At 44.1% G+C, this 21860-nt stretch overlaps 1 protein-coding gene across 3 annotated transcripts in view; it reads right to left on the reverse strand.

The window, feature by feature from the left end:
- Positions 1-6139: 6139 nt before the first annotated feature.
- Positions 6140-21860, reverse strand: part of arhgef12a (Rho guanine nucleotide exchange factor (GEF) 12a) — a 48049-nt gene continuing 32328 nt past the window's right edge. For all 3 annotated transcript variants that reach the window (XM_030107955.1, XM_030107954.1, XM_030107956.1), the window contains 29 exons: positions 21329-21430; positions 21076-21186; positions 20891-20989; positions 20543-20585; positions 20122-20227; positions 19891-20028; positions 19758-19790; positions 19045-19159; positions 18831-18936; positions 18534-18737; positions 17543-17681; positions 17413-17445; positions 17126-17277; positions 16777-16923; positions 15876-15961; positions 15001-15126; positions 14667-14781; positions 11416-11516; positions 11140-11217; positions 10937-11012; positions 10672-10839; positions 9981-10068; positions 9812-9889; positions 9636-9730; positions 9290-9496; positions 8980-9216; positions 8123-8352; positions 7966-8041; positions 6140-7249 (listed from right to left, as the gene is read on the reverse strand). In XM_030107955.1, the coding sequence (XP_029963815.1) occupies positions 7239-7249; positions 7966-8041; positions 8123-8352; positions 8980-9216; positions 9290-9496; positions 9636-9730; positions 9812-9889; positions 9981-10068; positions 10672-10839; positions 10937-11012; positions 11140-11217; positions 11416-11516; positions 14667-14781; positions 15001-15126; positions 15876-15961; positions 16777-16923; positions 17126-17277; positions 17413-17445; positions 17543-17681; positions 18534-18737; positions 18831-18936; positions 19045-19159; positions 19758-19790; positions 19891-20028; positions 20122-20227; positions 20543-20585; positions 20891-20989; positions 21076-21186; positions 21329-21430 (3300 nt within the window). In that variant the 3' untranslated portion in view covers positions 6140-7238. The remainder of the gene's footprint in view (positions 7250-7965; positions 8042-8122; positions 8353-8979; positions 9217-9289; positions 9497-9635; positions 9731-9811; positions 9890-9980; positions 10069-10671; positions 10840-10936; positions 11013-11139; positions 11218-11415; positions 11517-14666; positions 14782-15000; positions 15127-15875; positions 15962-16776; positions 16924-17125; positions 17278-17412; positions 17446-17542; positions 17682-18533; positions 18738-18830; positions 18937-19044; positions 19160-19757; positions 19791-19890; positions 20029-20121; positions 20228-20542; positions 20586-20890; positions 20990-21075; positions 21187-21328; positions 21431-21860) is intronic.

The following is a 21860-nucleotide window of genomic DNA, read 5'->3' on the forward strand; positions in this document are numbered from 1 at the left end:
AGACACTCAACTCTCTGTCAGACTTTTTGAGTTAAAAACAAAACAAGAATGTGTTGTAGTAGTTGTTTCCATCATTTGCTTCTCTTTTTGTCCTCTGCAGTTTGAAATATAATGGCCTATGATGAGCACCAGGCAAGCAGACGGTGATTTATTGCATTAAAAAAAATGCCCCCCACTGATCCTCTGCTGGAAAAGCACCTCAGCCGATGCAATGGATGAATATAAGTAATTATTTTTGCTGACTTGATCCTCACTTTGACCTCTCGCAGTCTTCAGACTGGTGATTGAGCGTATATTGGTGCGAGGAGAAGACCCCCAGGATGCTGCATGTGTGCATCCCACTGCAAACACACAGATGAATACTGATGAACTGCACACTCCGCCAAACCCGTAAAGTGAGGCACGCCGAATGGAGGCAGGAGAGGAGGAAAAGGAGGAGGCCGACTCTGTGCCTGAATCGCTGAGTGAAATTCTCAAGTAGGAAGGCATGCAGTGACACTGGAAACATCACTGGCAGCAACAATAACAGGGCAACTCTATAGAGCGGCACCAGAGGAGCATAAAATATATGACACCTGAGACATCACAATAGGGATTCAGACACTTGTAGATGCATTAGCATATTGATGAGAAACTCTTTTTGGACAGAAACATGTATTCATACATGTGCATGTGTGGGTGTTTACCAGGGGCTTCATCACAGGTCAATGCACAGTTTGATTATCATAAAGCTGTCCGTGGAAATGTGGATGAAAAAAAGCTGTATTTGTAATGAAAAAAAAAAACAAAACACAGTGTACTCTGAGCAATCACAAGCTGCCCTTTGCTTAGATTATAAACGTCTTTTTTAAAATGTGTCCTGCTGAATTTGCACGTGACTTACCTCACTGTGAAGGAAATCAGAGCAATTCACCAGGAAGGGAAGTACTTTGACCAGACAAGAGGTATATCCCTCCATTCCCCACAAATCACACCCGAGTGGCTGTCCATTATCGATTTATGTGTTTAACCAGTCACTGCACATGAAAGTCATTGTAAGGGACAGAAAGGAAGAAGGCGCCATGTCGGGGAAGTGGTGAAAAATGCTGCTTCCTCTTTCCTTCTGATGTTTGTAAGTCCTCCCTAAATAAGATGTCACTTGTTGCTTAAAAAAAACAACAACATTGCAAGTCACAAAACAGATGTGTCCAGGGGAACCACTCTTTCTAAGCTTGGATAAACATATCCATCAGAACACTGCAGCACAGCTGTATGTACGAGTCATTGAACTGCTGGGAAAACGTCTTTGTGCTGTAGAAATAACATCAAAACATCGTCACACTGCGTGCATTCATCTCATAAACGAGACCCGGTGTCCTTGAAGCTGTTCTCAGTTCACCGCTATTATAATACTAACCCAAAGAAAATGTGTCTTTTATCACTGCAACTTCAAAAAGGGTTCAAATTACGAGTGCTGACGCAACCGAAGAGGCAGCAGAAGGTAGACGCAGTTACTGTAGGAACTGAAAGGATTCGGCGTGCGCACGTACGACTGCTGCTGTTAAATTCCTCAATTCAGAAAACATCAATACATGGCACATCCCGCCCTCCTGAAGTGAAGGCTCGGTATCAAATACAAATACATGGATTCCTGCTTTGGATGTGGCTCATGTCCCAACGTTGGACTCAAATGTGCATGAGCAGGTGGCCAGGTGTGCATATAGCGTAGGTTTTATTCATGTTTTTGACCCGTACATGTGTGAGACGAGCTGGAAGCCTTTCTGTGTGTCGTTTTCCTCTGGAGAACGGAATGGTCACCTGTCCAGCATGTGCCTTGCATCAACCTGCAGTCAGCTCCTGCATCCTGTGATCCTGGATGGGATAAAGCGTCCTTGAAGGTGGATGGAGTAGAAGTGTCTTGCAGGAACAATGAGTCAAAAGATGGCCTTGAAAGGAGTTAAGGAGACTAAAAAGTTTCTCCTTGATGTGGTGAAAAGGTGTTGCTCCTGCACTGTTATCACAACTTTCTCTAGTCAGAAGAAAAAAACCCCTCCCTTTCCACTGGCTGAAAGAGAAGCCAAAGTACAGCAGAAACAGACGCACGGATCAGAGAGGGAGCTGAATACCTGTGGAGCGGTGAGCACTTCTGCCTTAAAATATCAAGTCTCAGGCTTGGGGGTCTTTCTGTGCAGGTTGCATTGTAACTGTACATGTTCTGTGTAACTGTGAGTGTGTATTGTCTGTGTCTGCGCTGTATGATGGAATATTGAACTATGTACCATGCCTTCATTCATACACGTGATCGGTTTCAGCCTCTTCTGCAAACCTAAGTTGGAAAAAATGGATGTTGAGGGGAGCTGTCGTGAGCGTGTTCAGGAGGAAATTCTGAGCAAATTTAAACACAGATACAGACAGCATGATTATTACAAAGCTTTTAATGGAAAAAGCTTTTAATGGACGAAAAAGTCTCTTTTTTGATTTAAAAAAAATAAATAAAAGGTGTTTCCGACCTGTCGCAGGTGAGTTGTTTAGTCAAGCATCCTTATCTTAGAACTAAGCCCCATGGCAACAACCTTAATGATGTGCTCCACTATAATCATCCGCAACAGCTCTTTGTGATCCAGAGCATCAGGTAAACACATCAAATCCTCAACTTCAGTCTTTTTTTCCCTGCGTTGAATATGCTCCCAAAAATTTATGCAAATCAGGATCTGAAAACATGAATGTTTTCTGTTAGGTTTTTTTTTTCTCTTTTTTTACAATTCTATTTTTAGAGGATGACACAACTTCAAGGACCTGGTGGGTGAAAAGGGAGAGGAAAACAACAGTTGCACATACGCACTCTCGCTGGGACTGCTCTCCAAGGCTTGGATGCACATGTGCCCCGCCGGCTCGCGGCTCGGTGTCGGATATGGGGGGGGAGTCGCCTCATCAGAGCCCGACAGGGGCTGCCCTCCCGAACGCCTCTGACGTGACTGACACCTCTCTCTTCTTTTGTCTTCACCACTCCAATTAGCTGGATGACAGGCGCATGTGGAGGCGCCACACAATCAATTACCAACCCTTCTATTCTACCTCCGTCCCTTGTGTCACCCCCCCCTCCACCCCACCCTTTACTCTTAATTCATCAGCCTCTGCTACTCTTTTTAACTGCTTTGCCAGGTTTCTACCTCGTCTGCCCTTTCATTGTCTTCCCATAACACCCCCCTCTCCCCCGTCTGTTTCACTGCAGCATGCCTTGAGAAAAAGGAGAGTGTCATTCACGCTGTGCTTTCCACTTAGGGCACAACATGCACAATCACCGGCAGATGCAACTCTCGGACTACAGGTAGCAGTAAAATGGGACAAAGTCCCCATAAAAGCTGCCTCTCCCTCTGCAGGATCCTCTTGACCGCAGCTTCCTCTCGTTACGGAGGCCGGCGGGAAGCGCCGTTTTACTTTGTTTATTTGTCACGGCACTGGAATCACATATAGCCGGGAAATCAATGGGCATCCTGGGTTATTTAAAACACTGATGTCACTGCAGGTTTTAGGGTGGGTCTCCTCCACATGAGGTTTAATGGTGGAAGTTTGCCACCTGCTGGTAATGAGCACCACCTTCTCCCCGTGTCCTTCATTAAAACCTCCCTCAGTTTTCTTTCAAACTCCTCTCCTGACATTTACTGCTGCCAAACGACCGCTAAAAACACTTCCCTCTCTTAAGGTCAGAAGGGAAATTTCCTGGCATTTTGACTAAAGGGATAAGATCAAAATGCTCTGAAGTGTCCGTGTTGCCCATATTTCCAACTACGCTTTCAGTTTTGAAGCATCTCGGGGCAAAAAAGATGCTTAACGCACGTTTCATTCAGATTCGGCCTCTCAAAAGCAACAGGTGAGACTCAAAGTTTCAGCACTGATGCTCAACACTCCTGCTTTCTGGGAGCCACATTGCAAATAGAGACTCAAAGAGTCACTCCCACAGTGCAGATTTATGGAATTACAGAGGTTTCTTGTAATTCAACCCAACAGTGAAGCACCCTCCCTGGCATTAAGCTGAATTATAAATACAGTCAAATCCAATTTGATGATTTCATTATAACTTCAGAGTGGAGCCGTCTTTGACTCAGTGGACCTCAACTACAGTGAAATCTGATCAGGCGCACAGACAAACACACTCCTGGAATCACATTAAAAATGTCACTGTTAACACAAGTGGCTGCAGAAGTTCTCAGATATCCCTATGCGAGTGGCATGCACAAGGAGAACATGCAAACTCACAGGGGATCAATCGGTAAATCGAGTTATTTCTCAGGGAGAAGGAACAGCAGAGTCAGTTACAGCTCAAACTGCTGCAGAGACAAACTGTAAATGTGCTGATCATGAAAGCATGGATCGAGTGGAAGATTCATATACGGTCAGAGAAAAAAATGATCTTTGACAGGAAAACTGCTCAGATCAATAGATGAATATGCAAATACGTCTCACATTTTCTGCAGTCCTGCTAATGACAATACGTCCCATTAAAATCCAAGAGCTGAACGGATGGATTTTCCAGTTTTTTTAGTGTTTGATCAATTATCCCCAAGGAAGGGTAAAACTCCAATGTTTAGCAGTCTACGGACGCACAGCGCTGGATGAGCTCCTCCTGCACTAATCAGGTTCAGCTGAGGTTCAGTTAGTCAGACATGACTGAAGTGCAATATTTTTCCCAAGGTGAGTTTGGATTACATTTCCAGCAGTGTAACATCTGCAGTGATGATGAGTAGAAACAACGTAACGGCTCGGACAGACCTCCGTCACCAGAACACTGGAGACAGTTTCTGTCATTAACTGTATTCTTCAGATGCTGCTGTATTGGTAAGGACTATGCATTTGTGGGATGTGCAGCAGACCTTGAGGCTCGTTTTTGTTCATTCAGTTGAATTTCGTTTGGTGGTTTGAATGACTGAAAGTCTGGAATAGCTTGGATTTGTTAATTTAACAAAGAGGAGCCTTAGCAGCAACTATTTGGACCTGTGAGGTGACCAGAATCCCACAAATGCATGTCCATTACAAACAGGTACCATTTAAAAGAAAATAAACAGTTTATTGTGAAGAAGCATTCTTACAAAGAAATAACCTCAGAAACGCCAATACCATTATTGTGTGTTGAACACCTTCTATGTCTATATTGTGCTTTATGAGGCTCTCTTGCTGTAGAAGGTGATGTTGCCATTATCACCTGCGACATCCTTCAGAAAACAGGCTCTGTGAAGAGTGAATAAATCCTCAGGAGCCGGTTTTACACACACATACAAACGCACACCGTAACCCGAGTGTGTGTCGAGGTGACGCCTCATTGAAAGGAAATATAACAGCGGCCCAGACGTGTGGCAGATTTATACAGTGAGAGGCATGTCAGGACAGGAGGACAGGACATGTAGGACAGATGCATTACCGCCATTAGACGTGGAGGCTTTGAACGTGCCGGCAGGAAACACTGACCCGTCCCATCAGGGGTACCAATAACTCAGACGGAAACGAGGCGCGCAGGCTGACAGGTCCCACCTCGTGTCTTACTTCTTTAAAGTTTAGATATTAATAAGACAAATGAGCAGTTTTGTCACACTAATTAATAAAAAAAAAAGCCTTTTAGCAGCAGGAAGAAAAGAAAAAATCTAAGAATTATTGAAGACTGATGTGTTGTAAGTCATGCTCCCCTGTCCTTGATCTTTATCTTCAGAATGGCTTTCTCCATTACTGTACCCGTCACTCAACGAGCACTGTACAAGTCAAATGCTTGAGTCCTTCGGTTTAACACCCTGCTGGGGTGGTCACATTTTGTTTCAGATTATATATGAAGACTCATAAGACATTTCCACTTTAAACCATCAACCCAGCACAAGAAATGTTGCAACCAAATGAAAATCACTACTTGGAGCTGAACGTGGCTCAAGAAGAAGAGGCGCATTTCCGTTTTTGGATGTGTCATGGCACCATTTATTTTTGTAAAGTTATGCATAAACCTTCCAACTTGATCATTGTACAGTATATGTTGAACTTCATGACATTATTAGAATATCCGGCGGCCGGATCAGCGTCGCCGACAGTAGCGGGAAGAAGAAGCAGCGTCTCTGTCAGGAGCTGACACAGAAAGGCCATAACCACTCCTGGAAGAGGAGAGGAGGGTGGGGGGGGGGGCACGACAGATACCCAGAGGCAGAGCAGGAAGCATGGCATATAGAGTGCAGGAGGGGATAAATAAGCATGGAAATCCACTGGGCTGCGAGGGAGGAGCGGAGGGATGACACCCATACATGTTCACAGGAGAGAGAAAAGGGGAGGGAGCGAGAGTCACAAGCAAAAAAAAAAAAAAAAGAAGAAGAAGAAGAAGAAAGAAAGTAGTCCCTCATAGCGAGGAAGAGCAGGACGAGGACAAAAGGAGTCAGATCAGAAATGCAACAGGACCAGATCAGAGCCGAGCGACTCTTCATTCTAGTTTACACCACACCTAGAATTCATGGCAAATTCTAGACTTGAACACAACTCAAGAGGTTTCTTTATTTGTTGGTTTTGAACACAAGGAGATCTATTCACCACCAGTGCAACTCTGGCCTCTATCAGTCTGAGTATAGTCCTGCCTTTTCGTCACAGGGTGCTCGTATGCTCGTGGTCACTCAACGCTCACACTCAACCCGTGTGAATCAAGCAGCCAAAAAAAAAAAAACAAAAACAAAAAAAGGTAACGCCATGGCCAAAGAAGGAAAAAAAAAAAGCATGCAAGCAATGTGGGAAACACTTAAAAAAAAAAAAATGAAAAAGAAAGAAAATAAATACATCTTGGGATAAAAAAAATCTTAATACATTATCTTAAAATTTTCCTTTTCTTGTTTTGTGTTTCATATATATATTCTAAACACACATCTTTGTACATTTTGGTATAAGTTCTCTTTCTTGCAGGGAGTTCGGAGGGGGGTGGGAGTGTTAAATGGAGGAGGAGGAGGAGGAGGGAGGGGGCGGAGGGCGAGGTTCTGGGGGCAATCCCACTTCCCTGATTGCCTTGTGCTGAGGAGGGTGGAGCGGATGCGGCGTCCCAGCGGCGGCTCCTCCCGCCAAACGTTTTCATCTCACACTTCAAGTCTCTTGTTGTCTGTGGCGACGGCGGTGGAGGAAAAGTAACGACAGCGGGGCTCAGCAGTGAGAGGACAAGCTTATAGGACGTCCAGAAAAAAGTCCAGGACAGGAGGAGGAGGAGCAGACTGCCGCTCGGTGCGTCCTCTTTGGGACCGGAGACTCTCCCACTATCTCTTCTCTGGGGAGGAAAGCGACACGCAGGGTCGGAAACGGAGGTCAGAGATGATGAGACTCATTGATGATGCTGAAGATGATAAATGTAACAGTTCTGATAACCCACGGCTCACACCTTTCACCTTTTCAACCCACCTTTTTTAAACTTGATCTTTTTTTCAACTCAAAGTACAATAAGTATAACACACATCTTTTAAAAGGGGTGACAAGAATATTTCTTTCTTCTTTGGTTTGAATCCATCTCTTCTGTGACACCTAAACCTTTACATCCACGACTCTTCTGAGAGCTTCAGCTCTTCTCATCCTTCCCGGCAGCACAAAATGTAAAGTTTTAACTGAAATTAGTTCTTGAGAGCAACAATAAAATCAGCACTGCATCGATGATGCTTGCATTGCTCATGCATCCCAACGGCAATTACTTTAAATTTTAGAGTGAAATTCTTTCTTTTGAAAGGCCAGCACCCAAACTTTGATATTTATCATGAGCTCATGTATATTTTATCACGTATGACGTGTGAGAGACAGCACTGGCATTTAAACATGTATTTGTATTGTTTTTTCTGGGCGTGAAGTTTTGCTCGTCCTTCTCACTGAGACCTCACAGAAGGCAGATAAACCACGTGTTTTGACCACGTGTCATTTAAAGAGAGGGGGTTAAATGGAGAATCGTGTTTCTGAAGTGAAACATTTCGAAGTTTTAAACCCCATGGAGTGGCGTACCTTTGTTTCCCTCCGCGTCTGCTGCTGACCTCTCCGGCCTTTGGCGTATTAGATTATTGTACTTGGCCTCAACGTCCTGCAAAGGAAACATTATGAATCATCCCCGCACGGACACGTGACGGCGTTTACTCCAGCGAGGGGATCTAAAGACGGATACCTTCAGATAGTTGAGGTTGGCCTGAAGACTGCGGAGATGGCACAGGACCTGTCTGCTGAAAGACGAGAGGCTGCCGGCCTGCGAGGTGGAGGAGAACCGCAGATTGATGCCCGAGTCGGCGGCGCAGCCCTTGGAGGCGCTCAGCTGCTTCCCCGTGGCCGCTGCCAAGATGTCATCGTCTGTGCTGCTCTCGCCCGGACCGCCGTAGCCCTCCAGGACCAGATATCCCGCTGGAAAGAGAACAAGCAGTCACTCAGTCATCACTGCTGTATAACAGACAAACATCCGCGACAACTGGAAACAGAGAGAGAGGAAATGTGTTCATACAGCAAAGACGAAATGCTGGCAGTCAAATTTAAATGTTCTGATGAAGGTTAAAAAAAAAAAAAAAAAAAAGACAAACTGATGATAATTAAAACAGAACGTCAACATTTACAAGAGGAATGAAAAACGACAAAAAATATGGAGAGCGAAGGCAAAACATCATAAATGGCAAAATGACGAGAATAAAATCAGAATGTTGGAAGCGCGAAGCGGAGTATAAAAATTTACTGTCACCAGTAAAGATTAAAACATCGGGGGAGAAAATCTGAATGTTGAGGATAAAGTCACAGTGTGTTTAGACGTATTCGGGACATCATGTTGAATGTCAAAAATTAAAAAAAAAGAAATTTAAGAGATGAAATGGAAGCTTGAGAGTGAGGACAAACTGCTCAAAGTAAAACGTGAAGAGTAAACCGGTAGTCATGTCTGTTCAGCATAGTGTTGAAACAGAATTTAAATAAATTTTGGAATAAAAGAACAAAATGAAACCAACATACAGTATAGCATGACTCCGTACGGTTGTCTCCTCTCACCATAATCCTCTGGGGAGTCGAAGAAGCCGGTGTCTCCTGAGCCCAGGTCCTGAGTCAGGTCCTCCGTCTGGGAGCTGGTCTTCTCGGAGCCGTTGTGGACCATCACCCGGGCCCGGCTGTCGATGGGGGTCCGCAGCGAGGTGGTCCTGAGGAGGCGGGCCCCCGTGGAGCGCTTGCTCTGTTCCGCCGCCTCCTGGGACATCAGCTGGGTCACCAGCACCTGCTTCAGCGCCGCCACTGGGAGAGGAAAGGAAGACGTTAATTCGCTGTGAAAGCGGCGACGCGTGTCGGGCCGCTTCTGTGAGCTTACGTGTTTTCAGGGCCTCGTCGGCCCTGGAGGGAAACACGTTGAATGAGTCTCCTCCTCGAATGTCCTCGGCAGCTTGATAAGGAAGCTCCGGGTCCACGAAGCCTTCCTCCTCCTCCTCCTCTTCCTCGGCCTTCACTTCTTCAAATGGATTACCACCAGGCACTGAAGACTGCAGCGCTCCTCTGGAGGCTGGACTGCTCTCTTTATCTGAGGAGGGGCAATTGCGGTTATCAGACGAGGTCTAACGAAGAGACGCATTTCCTCCACGGCTGCTCGGGGTGGGATGGTTAAACAATATGGCAGGAGGGGGATTCTGACGGAGAGAGAGAGAGACCGCTCCGGTTACCTGTGGACTGGGTGCTTCCGGTGGACGTGCGATCCGGGTCTCGACTCAGCCTGGAAACACCTGCTGTGATCATCTCCACGCCGTCTCTGTCTCCACTGTCGCACGGGTGGGACTGCAGGTTAGTAACAAGCCCCAACACTGAGAAAACGTCACAGGAAATATGTAAAGGAGCATACTCAGTCTGAGGTAACGGTATGACGCTGTGAGGCTTCACTTTCATGGTATCGGCTCTCTGGGTGATCAGTCGCTGCCACCTTAAGTAGAGAGGAGAAAGGAGCTATTAGGCCACTTAACAAATGAAGCAGTAAAAATGATAGGAATCGACTGAAGGGCGTTTGGACTCACGTCCTCTGATCTGAGACTGTTGGGGCCATTAGCTCGTAGATCTGAGCTCCGTTCTCGGACATGGACAGAACGAAGAAGGACTTGTTGTCTGGCAGGAGAGAGGGGAGGCTCACAAATCATTTTGATTTTGATCCAGAGAGATTTCTCTTTAGCACCCGTTTGATAGCAGAAAGCTCAAAATGCCACTGAAATGTGCTCCCTTTGTCCTCTGATTCTCTTAATCTCATAAAAGTAACATCTGGACACCGATGAAGGTAAGATGGCTTAAGGCAAGCAGCTTGCTGTATGGATTGTGTGCAGACAGCCTTGTTACGGTGCTTTCACGCTGATCAACACTTTGTCCGGCGAGAATGGATTACTCCGCTTCACCTCTGCAGCAGCGTGAAAATTTATAACAAGCAGCAAAATTCGGCCCGACTGTTGTGATTCATCTGATGGCCGACTGGGGGCGAGTTACGGCTCCTCGCTCGCTTCTCAAACACCGCAGTGTAAACACCGGATAAAACCCATTACAGGAAATGGACCTGAGCCAAGCTAAAATCGAATTTAAAAAAAAAATGTTTACAGTGTGAAAATCTGTCTTCGATTCCCCCTGAAGCATACCATGAAAGAAACAGTTGTAAAAAGTAATGTGCTTTAACATGTGTGGACCTTTTTTCTTGATTTTTCATCGGACCGTGTCTGAACTGACCTGTGGCCACAGAGCGCACCAGCACAGTGTTGAGCTTGATGATGGGGCTGAAGATGTGCTTTGTGTCCGCAGTGCCGGCCAAGTTCTTGCTGTGACACTTCAGGATGAGGCGCTCGTCCTGTTTCTGCAACAGGACCAGGATGTCCTCCAGGAGCAGAGTGTACAGCTCTGAAAGGACGAGAAGGCGGGGGCCGGCATGAGCAAGTGAGGCTGAGTTAGAGGAGCCGAATGCCAAGAAAATCTTATGAGGGAAAACTTCACAAACCAATAGTTTTGTCCTTGTTCACTTTCCATGAAAGCGGACCTTCGTGCACCATTGATCTCTTGGTTAGATCCAGATTCTGATGGAAGTGGAACAGAAACACAGAAAAACGCCAAATTCAGGAAAGTGCTCTTTTCTTTAAACAGAGCATGAGGGTGCATGCCTGAGGAGTGTGTAGAGCTGAAAGGGTTGTGCAAAGAACTCACCTTTAGCTCCTGGATCATGGGGTTGTCCGTCTGCTTTAGAGAGGAGAGGTCCAATCTTCTCTGATAGTCCTCCAACCTCTGGAGGAGTTAAGCAGAGGCAGAGAAAGAGGGGATAAGTGAGTGCTCTTTAAGAGGAAGTCCCTGCCTGAGGAGCAAAGGAGGTCGTGAAAAAATAAATTGTGTCTGAGCAGGAGAGAAAAGAAGGACTGAGGATGACCGGCTTTAAATGAGAAAGATTTAAAAAAAATAAAATAAAATAGAAAACTCCCCCCGTACCTGCTTGTCCTCAGATTCCTTCACAGCCTGGTTGACGTGACTGAGAATGTTTCTGCAGCAGTCTGCCGCCTGCTTGACTTTGTCTTTCTCCACTGTGTTGTCTGAAAAAGACACCAGAACAGACCGTGGTGAGGCCCGCTCGGTTCTGCTGGGCAGCTGTCCGACAAATTGACATCTCCTCTGTCCATTAACACATCATCGGCCTCAAGAATTATGATAAAGCGCGGAGGGGGGTGGGGCGTTATGGCCCGTAATAGCTGGTTAGACTTTATCATTAGTGCTTTCTCTTGGAGTGCAAGTCAAACTCCAGCCAGAGCTGAAATGATGGACCAAATAATGGGTGCGAAATTTTCCCAAAATGTGCACTCGGGCTCCGGGACCATTAGAACATAATCTCTCCATTTGTCTGTGTAATTCACTAACAGCTGGCATGTTGCCACACACGCAGGCTTGTTTAAGACTTTGTTTGGCTCACTTTCATCCGCTCTCCTTCTTCCTCAAGCGTTGATTTCCATTTTTATCTATTGAGTTATACTGCGCTCACATTATTAAATGCAAATTAAGTATTAATGCCTTCCTTTATGTGTTGCCATGGTTACTTGCAACACGACTAAATTAATTTCCATCCTGAATTAACTGCCTCATGGGATGTAATTGACCTGAGGATCACAGAGGAGCCCGGCTGAACACTATAACCAAGTTGTACTGGAAAGGGTCTAACATCGAGGTGAAGCAGCCAAACTTCTCTACGAGAATTAGTTTTTGATAAGATAATCCGAACGGTTATTTTGTTGACTTTCAGCGGTGCAACCAGCTATAAAACCAGCCTGTCAGTGTGATGAACTGGACTGCAGATATAATAAAGCATCACTTATCAAGTCAGCACACTCTGAAGCTGCATGCATTTCTGAACAGAATGGGTTTAATAGAGGGCTGAAGTGCCATTTTTCAAAGAGTCAGTGACAAATTGAGTATTTGTGACTGGACTCGGGGAGCTTGCGGTGGCTACGTTGTATGCTTTCTGGAGAGGTATAGTCTCATTTACACAGGTATATGTTTTCTTCCCAGAAGAGCAATTATTGAAGAAGAAGAAGAAGAAGAAGAAGGAAACAGCGGAGGTGACGAAACGTTACCCCCAAAATTTGCGCATTCTTCAATATTTATGGTGTTCTTATTGCATTATCTTGGGAGCACAGCATTTCAGTTTCACCATCTCATTTTTCAGTGACTAAACAATAACCTTGCAATGCTGTTCTCCACTACAGCTGGTGGAAACATCAATTTAGGCATTGAAAAACAATAACTGCTTTCAAAAATGTATACGCTGGTGGAGCGGTGAAAGATCAGTGACAACAGCGAGAACTGGCTCACAAAAGGAAAAATGTAAAATTTTCAAAGATTTGTATGCAAGGTAAATATTAAGATGATTAATATGCTATAATCTCACATATAATTTCACAACTCAGTGTCAAATTAAGCTCTGTGTGTCCCCTGAACTCCAGTTTAACACCCTTCATGCAGGCAGGGGGCATCAATTCTGAAGCTGTCGTACAAACACAAGCTCCATCTAGTGGTACTTTAATGTGAAAATACCAAATATTAACAAATAAGACACACCTCAGATCAATAATCTATAATCACACCTTTAAAAAAAGAAAATTATAATCATGAACATCGTGTGAGCAAAACTGGTGCTAAAGATCCCTTTTGGTTAATTTGAATTTCCTTCTAAGATAACATCAGAAGATTAATGTTGATGAAACTGAACACTTGCGGCCCTGTCAGCCAACTGCATGTAAATGAAAAACAGACATTTGTTTTCTATCTTGTGTACCATCTTCCCTTCATCACTGTCATTCTTCATGTTCTAACTTGCTGTTTCATTAGAGATAAAGATCTACTGAACCTTGTTAGGATGGGTTTAGGCGACAGTTATAATGCTCCTGTTTTTGTACAATGCCACCGTCAAAAGCGATCAAGAAATAATCCCTTTATTAGGACTAAACATGTCTTCTTTGTGTCTGTCTGCAGCTGATTGGGTAAACCTCCACCGCAGTACGTTCAGACTGAGCATGACGTCGATTCTTGGAGCTCAACAATTTTGAGTGGGAACCAATTTGACTGTACTCACCTCAAGACCGAGACATCATGTTTTACTTATATTTAAAAATGCATTTATTTTTTGTGCTTTGTCTTTTGTGGTGGTGAATTAACGATTATTCTTTAGGGAGAGGAAAAATCAACTCCACTTCCTTGTGCAGACTGTAGAGAACCGAAGACTAAAAGCATGTGTTGACGTAAAGATCGATGTTTTGAAAATCGGACGAACACAACCAAAAGTTAAACAGATCAAACAGAAGAAGACCGCTAACTGCTGTGAAAACTGTCTATTGTCGTAACTATCGGCTGCTAACTTGCGAGCTCATGAATGATTACTTTTGGAATTAGATCATTACTGACAAAGCCCGGAGTACTCCTGTGGCTTTGGTTTAAAAATAATGGGAGGACGACCAAATCGATGTTACGCTCAACATGATGAAATGTCAGAAAAATCAAGCTTTCTTACATTTCTGTATAAATATTTAGCTTGTATCATTCCAAAAACACGGCCTAAGTTTGCTGGACTTCATAAGTCACGGCACGCTCTTTTTAATGTCACATAAAATCTTCTGTTTGTTGCGGTTTTGTTGGCAATTTATGTTATTCTGAAATATCACGGCATAAAACATCCATAAAAACAACTTTATGTGGATAGAAACAGCATGTGTAACAGGTCAGAAAATTAAGACTGTTCAGCTGAAAGTAATTAATTCAATTTGTGACTTTCAGCCATTTGTTGCATTTTGGTCAGAGTACCCATAACAGCAGAATATTTAAGTGCATCTCACACAAGTTACATATATTTATGCAAATTGAACAGCAGCAGTTAATCAGTTATTTATGCTTTTGTAAGATTCCCCAGCACGCAGGGCGGAATTAAAATGAGTTTCTCTAATGTGCTCTCTTATGCGGTCAGACTGGTGCACAGAAGCCTGGGATGGAATCTCAGTACACCTAATAAACTAACCTAGAAAATAACAGATTTTTTTTACTCCTCACAGATTTCAGTGTCTCCAATCTAAGAGCACAAGCACATGCTTATGAAATAATTCAGGCATGAACAACCGTGTGCATGTAAAGTGAGTTGTTGACGAACAAATCCCTGCCACCTGTGGGAAAAGAGCTCTGATTATAAGGCAACAATACAGCACCTGTGTACTTGACGATGTTGTCGAGTAGCAGGGGGTACTTTGTGAGCCGCAGCATCTCTACAGGAATGATGTCCTTAAGCTGCAGTCGGCGACACAGTCTGTTGCTCTCTGCCTCCTGCAAAGCAACAGCATCACAGTTCAATGCGCTGAAACAGACACGGCGCGACTAAAATGCTTCTTTCAATCAGCATAAATTGTGACATGGCAATTTAACACTTTGGTAGCGACATTCTGAGCCTCGCTCAGACCATAATACACCCAGAACATGAGCGGTTTTCAAAAATTACCCTCGGTGAGCTCGTCCTTCTGTGCTGCATGAGCGAACTGTGAGTACCTGGATGAATGATGTGAACCTGGAGTCCTTCTTCTGCTTGGTCTTGATGATCTCCAAAGCAAAAGGCTGGTTGCTGCAGAACGTGCCGACCGCCTGCTTGATCTTCTCCTCCTCTCCGCCGCTGAACTGGAACCACCGAGACAGGGCAGAACGGAGATGGACAGAAAGTCAGCCGATCTGGGTCAGGGGTTGTTGCCATGGAAATAGCCAGTATTTAACCAATGCAACTGAGCGGGCGGCTCCGGGAAAAGGGGGCCGGACTTACAGCAGACACGGCTTAAGGTTCAATGCAGACTGGATCAATGCTCAGACCCTCAGGGGACCGTTTACCCTACTTATTCTTCACAGAGAGAATTTAGACGCGGCTGCCAGCTGATATATGGCTACTTCTCACATCAAATGTGATACCGAGAAGCAGAGATGTCATCCGAATCTAGGCCATTGTATGAAATAACCATTTACTGAGGAAGGAGCCCCCACTTCTCTATCTTGCTGAAACTGAGATGACATTTCTTGTGACCGAGGAGGGGGAGACATTCTTCAGCATCAATTTTTCTCTTTCAGGATTTCATGTAAAGTATGAACGAAAAAAAAACCCCCACCAAATATCCCTTCACTGTCATGTACACACTGCACTGCTGAGTTCTTATACATACGACATGGAAAATAACAGAACTGGTGCAGGGAATAGCAATTCCATAACAACATCAACATTCTTTTCTCATTATAAAGCAATTTCAGGCAACAGTTGAATCCCTTTGAGCACAATATGCTTTTTTTTTTTTCTCTATCCACATCAGTCATCTTGAAATTTATTCTATATAAGAAATTGTCTGAAAGAGGAAATACAATTTTGGCCTGAGAATTGTACTCACCCAGGAGAGCAAGTCATCTCCTATCTGATCAATTACTGAAGACTCATTTCTCTTCCGCACCGCCACCATTTGCTCAAGTATTGAAACTGAAAATCAAAGCAGAGGCACCAAAGGACAGTCAGCATGTGTAAGATAACCCAGACCAATAATACAACACGGCAAACTGGGGAACCATATAATGATAAAGTTTGACTTGACTTTGAACTTGAGTTTAATTGACACGTACCTTCTTTTGTGATTCGTTTATGCTTCCCGAGTATTCAGACGAGTGCTAGCGCGATATACCCATCACCTTCTAACATTGAGTTGAAATGCGGATATAATAATCTCATGTGAAAGATCGAGCACAGCTCTATTTGGTTTTTAGCTCTTTGTTTCTTCCCGCTGCTTCACCTCAGTAAGAGGCCGACTCGCTGCAGTCGGAAACAGCATGTAACAAAAACACAGTCGGCCACTTAACCTGTACTGACGGCTAGCCTTGACAGCTGGAGAGACTCTGCGTTGAATGTAGTAAAACATATCGTGGCTGGATGGTTGGATGGTTGTATTTCCTAACATATACCCTTCCATCAAAATTCCTGTTGCTATGTGAAATATTGATGAATTTTTCTTATGGATAATTGCGCAAATCATGCAACTTGGTGTCAGCGTAAGGTCTACTTTATGTATTTTTACCAGTGGAGGACACCATTTCTTCACCTTCAATTTGCCTGCAGAGCTAACTGAGCAGAAGTAACTACTGAACACACTTATCAAAAAAAAAAAAAAAAAAAAGACATCAAGTTTCATTTATCAGCTAAGAAGAACCAAAACAGGGCACATTATAATCGTCAAGTAAAAATCTGATGTTGTGACGTCCTCAGTTTAATCAGTCATGTACAGAATGCTTCTGTGCACGTACCATGCAGCTGCACAATCTCTTCCAGGTTGGTGAAGATGTTCTTAATGTCTGCAGCAGGCAGGATGCCCTCTTTAGTGAGCCTCTGGTAGAAAAGATGGTCCAGTACTCGGAGCATTCGCACATGTGTACGCTCCGTGTAAAACAGCTCTGTGAAGACAATGAAAAAATCTTAATTGAGGGGTGGCAGATGATTTGCAGTTTGGGTGGGGCCATAGTGTGCTCTGTGCATCTCTCTCTGGACCATTACTCTGTATTCTCCAATGCAGTCAGATTTTAAAGCCGTGGACCTGCTATGTTCTTTGACAGAATAAATATAACTTCAAGGGAATCTTCAGTAGCAGGTTCTCACCATTGATGACTTCCTGTCTCTTGATTTCATGAGGTCTGAGACCTGCTAAAACCTCTCGTCCCACCAGCTGCTGCCAGTTTGGTGGATCGTGCTCGGAGTCTGTCCCTTGGTCGTCCTCGCTATGGACATCAGCAGCGCCCATTCCCTCCAGCCTCGAGTGAAAAACAAAGTTAGCCTTGTGTCAGGTTCATTAAATTCACAACAGGATATCAGCACTTCTTCTCATCTCTCTCTCTTTCTAAGATCGATATGAGTTAAGAAAGTCAGAATGAGCAGAGCATCCTCACCTTCTTATGGCCTTTGGTGTTCCCTCGTGAGCTCTGCAAGAAATGCCAAGAGAAACAAATCAATAATGAAAACAAGAAACCTTGATGTGAGAATCACAAGTGCTCCCGGAGGCTGTGACTGGAAATGCACCTGTCGCTTTCTCTGTCATCCTCTTGAAGTTGGTCCAGGCTATAAAGGTCAAAGTGCGAAGCAGGATACGGTAACCCATCCAGAGGGTCAGACTGAAGGCCGTCACTCAGTCTGGGGGTGCCTGAAGTCGGCGTGCCACCTGACGGAGGAGGGGGAGGAGGATAGTTCAAACTGGATGATATTACATTTCAATTAAAACACTTTTGAGTCTCGGGGAAGGTTCAGGTTTGGCTGACGACAGCCACAAAAATGCGATACTCCACAAAGGTCAGCTGCCTCTGACTTATCAGATTTTGGGCTGGCCAGAGGAGACAACTGTAAAGTTCTATACACCTAACTAAACTGAAGCCAGTAAAAACAGAAATGTTTCTTGTTTTTCATAACATTAAAGCAAAAATAACCCAGAAACCAAGCAAATTTGAACTGTTGTAAAAATAACAATCTGTTGTCATAAAGCAACATTTTGAAATACTGATTTTCATAAGTTCTGAGCACAAACAAAACAAAAAAGCTTCAGATATTTCAAGTTCTGTGATAAACTGAAACTATAGAATTTTCACTGTGAAATATGGAGAAAAATACACTTCTTCAAAGTATTCCAAAAGTTTAAGATGCACATTCGAGAACACAATCGAGCTGGAGAAAGGGGACTTTAATATCAACCTGTTCCTTAATTTGGTAATTACTTGGCACTTATCAAGTAAATAAAAAGTCATCACAAAAACAGAAAAAACTGGGGTCAAGTAGTTGCGTGAGTCTTCAAATAATCAAAAGTCACTTCTGCAGACTGCTTTTTAAAAACAGAATCAACGAAACCCCCATCAAATTACAACACTTTCCAAGCAAGCGTTTCTCAAAACTGGACTGTGGCTTGGCTTGTTTTATCTTTTTAATTAAGTACCTGTACATCTACGTCAATAAAAAATGTGAGTACTTCTGCCACATCTGCCTCACCCAGACGTCTGCCTGCTCGTCTTTGTGGAAAACTCACCAATATCAGCGTCTCGACTGGTGTCTGAGCTGTAGGTGGCGCTGTTTGGAGATGAGGTGTTGACAGACATGGAGTGTGTGAGTTCAGAGCCCTCGCTTGACTGGCTGCCTCTCAGACGACCAGCCTCCATATGGTCGCTCGCCCCGAGTGTGGGCTGAGACAGCTGTTTCTGAGGCCGGGGTCGGCCGTCCAGAGCTTTGCCCACTGAACACGGAGAGAAGTGGCGTGAAAAATTTGAAAGAGCTCGAGGATCAGTGCTGCTATTTTTTTCCCCTGACGTGAAACTGCCAAACTCGCCTGATGCTGCTTCAATGCGGCTGGGTCGACGCTGAGGTCCAAGGATACTCGGAAATCTGGGCTTTTTCACTTTCTCCTCTCCTTCTTTTTCTGTCTTGATGCTTTTCTGTGATTCATTAAAAACAAAAGATAAAGTTTCATGAGGGTGAGAGAGAGGGCAAGAGAGAGAGAGAGAGAGAGAAGGGCTTGAAGAAGAAAACAGCCTTTGAGGTACCTTGATCTTGGGAAGGAAGCTGATTCGGACTCGTTTGGCTTCCAGACTGCGAGGTTCCTTGACCCTCACACCAAGGTGCTTCATGTATGTATAGATGACATACTGCATTGTAGTGCTAAACGAAAGCACAAATGACAACACATGGGTTTGGCTGCTTTCTGAATTACGACCAACAAAACGAGGCAGAGCTCAGATTTGAGGCAAACAAGTAACCAAATTGTGACTCGTACCATATGTCATACCAGTCGTTCTCATACAATTTCTACACAAACCATCTGGGCTGTGCTGCGACCATATGGCATTTCAAACGAGACCGTTTCAATCAGTCGCACTTTTGAATTATTTAACGTAAACATCTTGCATAAATTACATGTTTTCTTTAAGAGACTGCCCGAGTGCTCAATTTGTAAACCGTGGGGGGATGTCGATTGAGTCGAGGGTGACTTCAGTACGTGTCTCATGATGTTATGTACTCCTGGTTGAAACATCAAAGTCTTTAAAGAATAAGAAACACTACTATTAGCATACTTATTACTCTGCTTAGAAATTCCAATCTAGAAGAAAAGGGGGTGAAGACGGCAGACCACACTGCAGGTCTTTAAGACAACATAGAGATGCACTGCTGATTTAAATTTAAATTCAAGAAAGTGGTTTGAAGTCGAGTTTCTCCTCACAGGAATCAGGAAAACACTTCATAAAATAAGTTTTCTTACCATTTCTCTTCCTCTGTGGTCTGAGTAGTTAACCTGAGCGCAACAGAAATAAGAGGGAATGGTATTAAAATCTTAAGATAACTATCATCTGTCTCTGCAAAAAGCTTCTGTCTGCATCTGAATGGCTCCTTACAAGACGTCGTCTATCTTGATGATGATGTTTTCAGCGTACGATCGCTCTCGCTCCAGAGTGACACGGTCTCTGATTCTCTCCTGGTCCAACCTGGAAAGCTCTACTTCAGCCACGGTGAGGCCCATACTGCGCTTCTGCCTGCATGTAACCAACACACCAGATATAACAGCAAGCATGATCCCAAGCTTTGTGCGCATACTAAAACCTCGATCAAGGAATTGGTGTGTGTACCTGAAATCCTCAAGATTTTTCTGGATGTCGGGAAGCAGAGAGTCCTGCAGCGTTTGAACATGTTGTCTGTTTATTTCCTCTGGGATCAGCTCCGTCCGCCGCCGGTCTGCAAATCCAAACACACACCCAAACTCATCAATGACTCAGCAGGTATTAAGGGATTGCGGCATGTGCACACTAGATGGGTGTTATTAACTTGAAGCAATACTTTCCAAACCATCGGAGCGTTTGATTTCCTAACACCGCGGTCAAGAGTGCGCAAGACTGACTGAGTGATCAACTTACAGGGGTAATAGGGATCACCAAATGGCTGAAGTGAGCCGGCACAAGTGCAAAAGGTGGCAAAAAGAGAAAAAGCCACCTTCGCATGGCACTTGGCAGGCAATCAAACCAAAAAAGATTGATGGTCTGAAATACTCACCAAGATCAGAGGACACCGATTCAGGAACAGGGACTTTTAAATTCTGCAACAAAAATGAAACATTTGTGAAAAGGACAGATTTCATCAGGGCTGACTGCAGCTTGAGGCGAGGATAACAACATATGAGCATGTAATGTTTTGTTTGAAAATTAACGATGCAATAATGTGACATATCATAACATTAAGGCCACTTACGATTGAAGTAATTAAATGGGACTTCAAGAAGTCTGATATATTGGACGCACATGGGGAGTGAAGGCTTGAACGTGTGGTCTAATTCAACAGCTTTGTTGCTCAAACTGCCACAGAGGTTCACATTTCTAGACAATATGAAAAGTGGTGACATACTGCTCCCCGGTCAATGAAGAAGGAGTGGAGGTCCATGAACACCCGTCTGGTCTCTTTGGAGTTGGTCTGCTTGTAGAGGTCAGCATAGAGGTAGCACAGCTGAGGACACAATATTAGGACACAGTCAGGCTTGCAAGATGAAACGGGAAATGACCACGCAAAGGATATGAATCGAGGAGTCTCACCACAGGAGCGGGGTCGAACTGAGATATGACATGATGCAGAAAGGCAGCGAGGTGGGCGGGGCGAGATTTGAGCTGCTCAATACTGTTAAAGCTGTTACACTGGCCATTTGTCTGGAAAAAAACAACCAGGACAGGACTGTTATCTCTTATTTCTTTACCTGGAAAACAAGGTTTCGTTGTTTTCTGCAGTTGTGATCTGGCAGGCCAGTGACGAATGACAGACATGCTAATATTACCCTGTGAAGACAAATACCTGCTCTTGATCCGAATCAAAATAGTCGTCTTCAGCGCCAATGATTTGCGAGACAAGGCGAGAGGAGGAGGGACTGCTGACTGTGGTCGGAGACAGAGAGTCCTGAAGACAAGACAAATGAGACCACTTCAGGCATTTACCTCAGAAGGGCACAAATACTTCACTGCAGATATCACAACCATGGATTTCTGTGGAAAAAAAAAAAACTGACACTCATAATTATTTACTTAGATGGTCAAATTAAATATGATTTAGGATCTTATGAGTAAAAAATGAAGCTATTCTTTAACCCGTCAACCTCAAACAATTTTTTCAAATTGATGTCATGTAAAGAAAAGGTGATGTTGCTATGAACCGGTTCACTTTCACTGATAATAATGTAAAGCATTATTGATTCCTCTGGAGAGCTTATTGTTCTGCATCTGATCCACCTGATTCGCAGCGAGTCTCAACTCTGTACAGCTGAAGCATTGTGCTGCTGCTGCAGTGCAACGCTGACTTCTTGTGATTGATTGAGACTCCTTGTGAATCT

This window comes from Salarias fasciatus, chromosome 14, assembly GCF_902148845.1.
Source record: "Salarias fasciatus chromosome 14, fSalaFa1.1, whole genome shotgun sequence".
NCBI lineage: Eukaryota > Metazoa > Chordata > Actinopteri > Blenniiformes > Blenniidae > Salarias > Salarias fasciatus.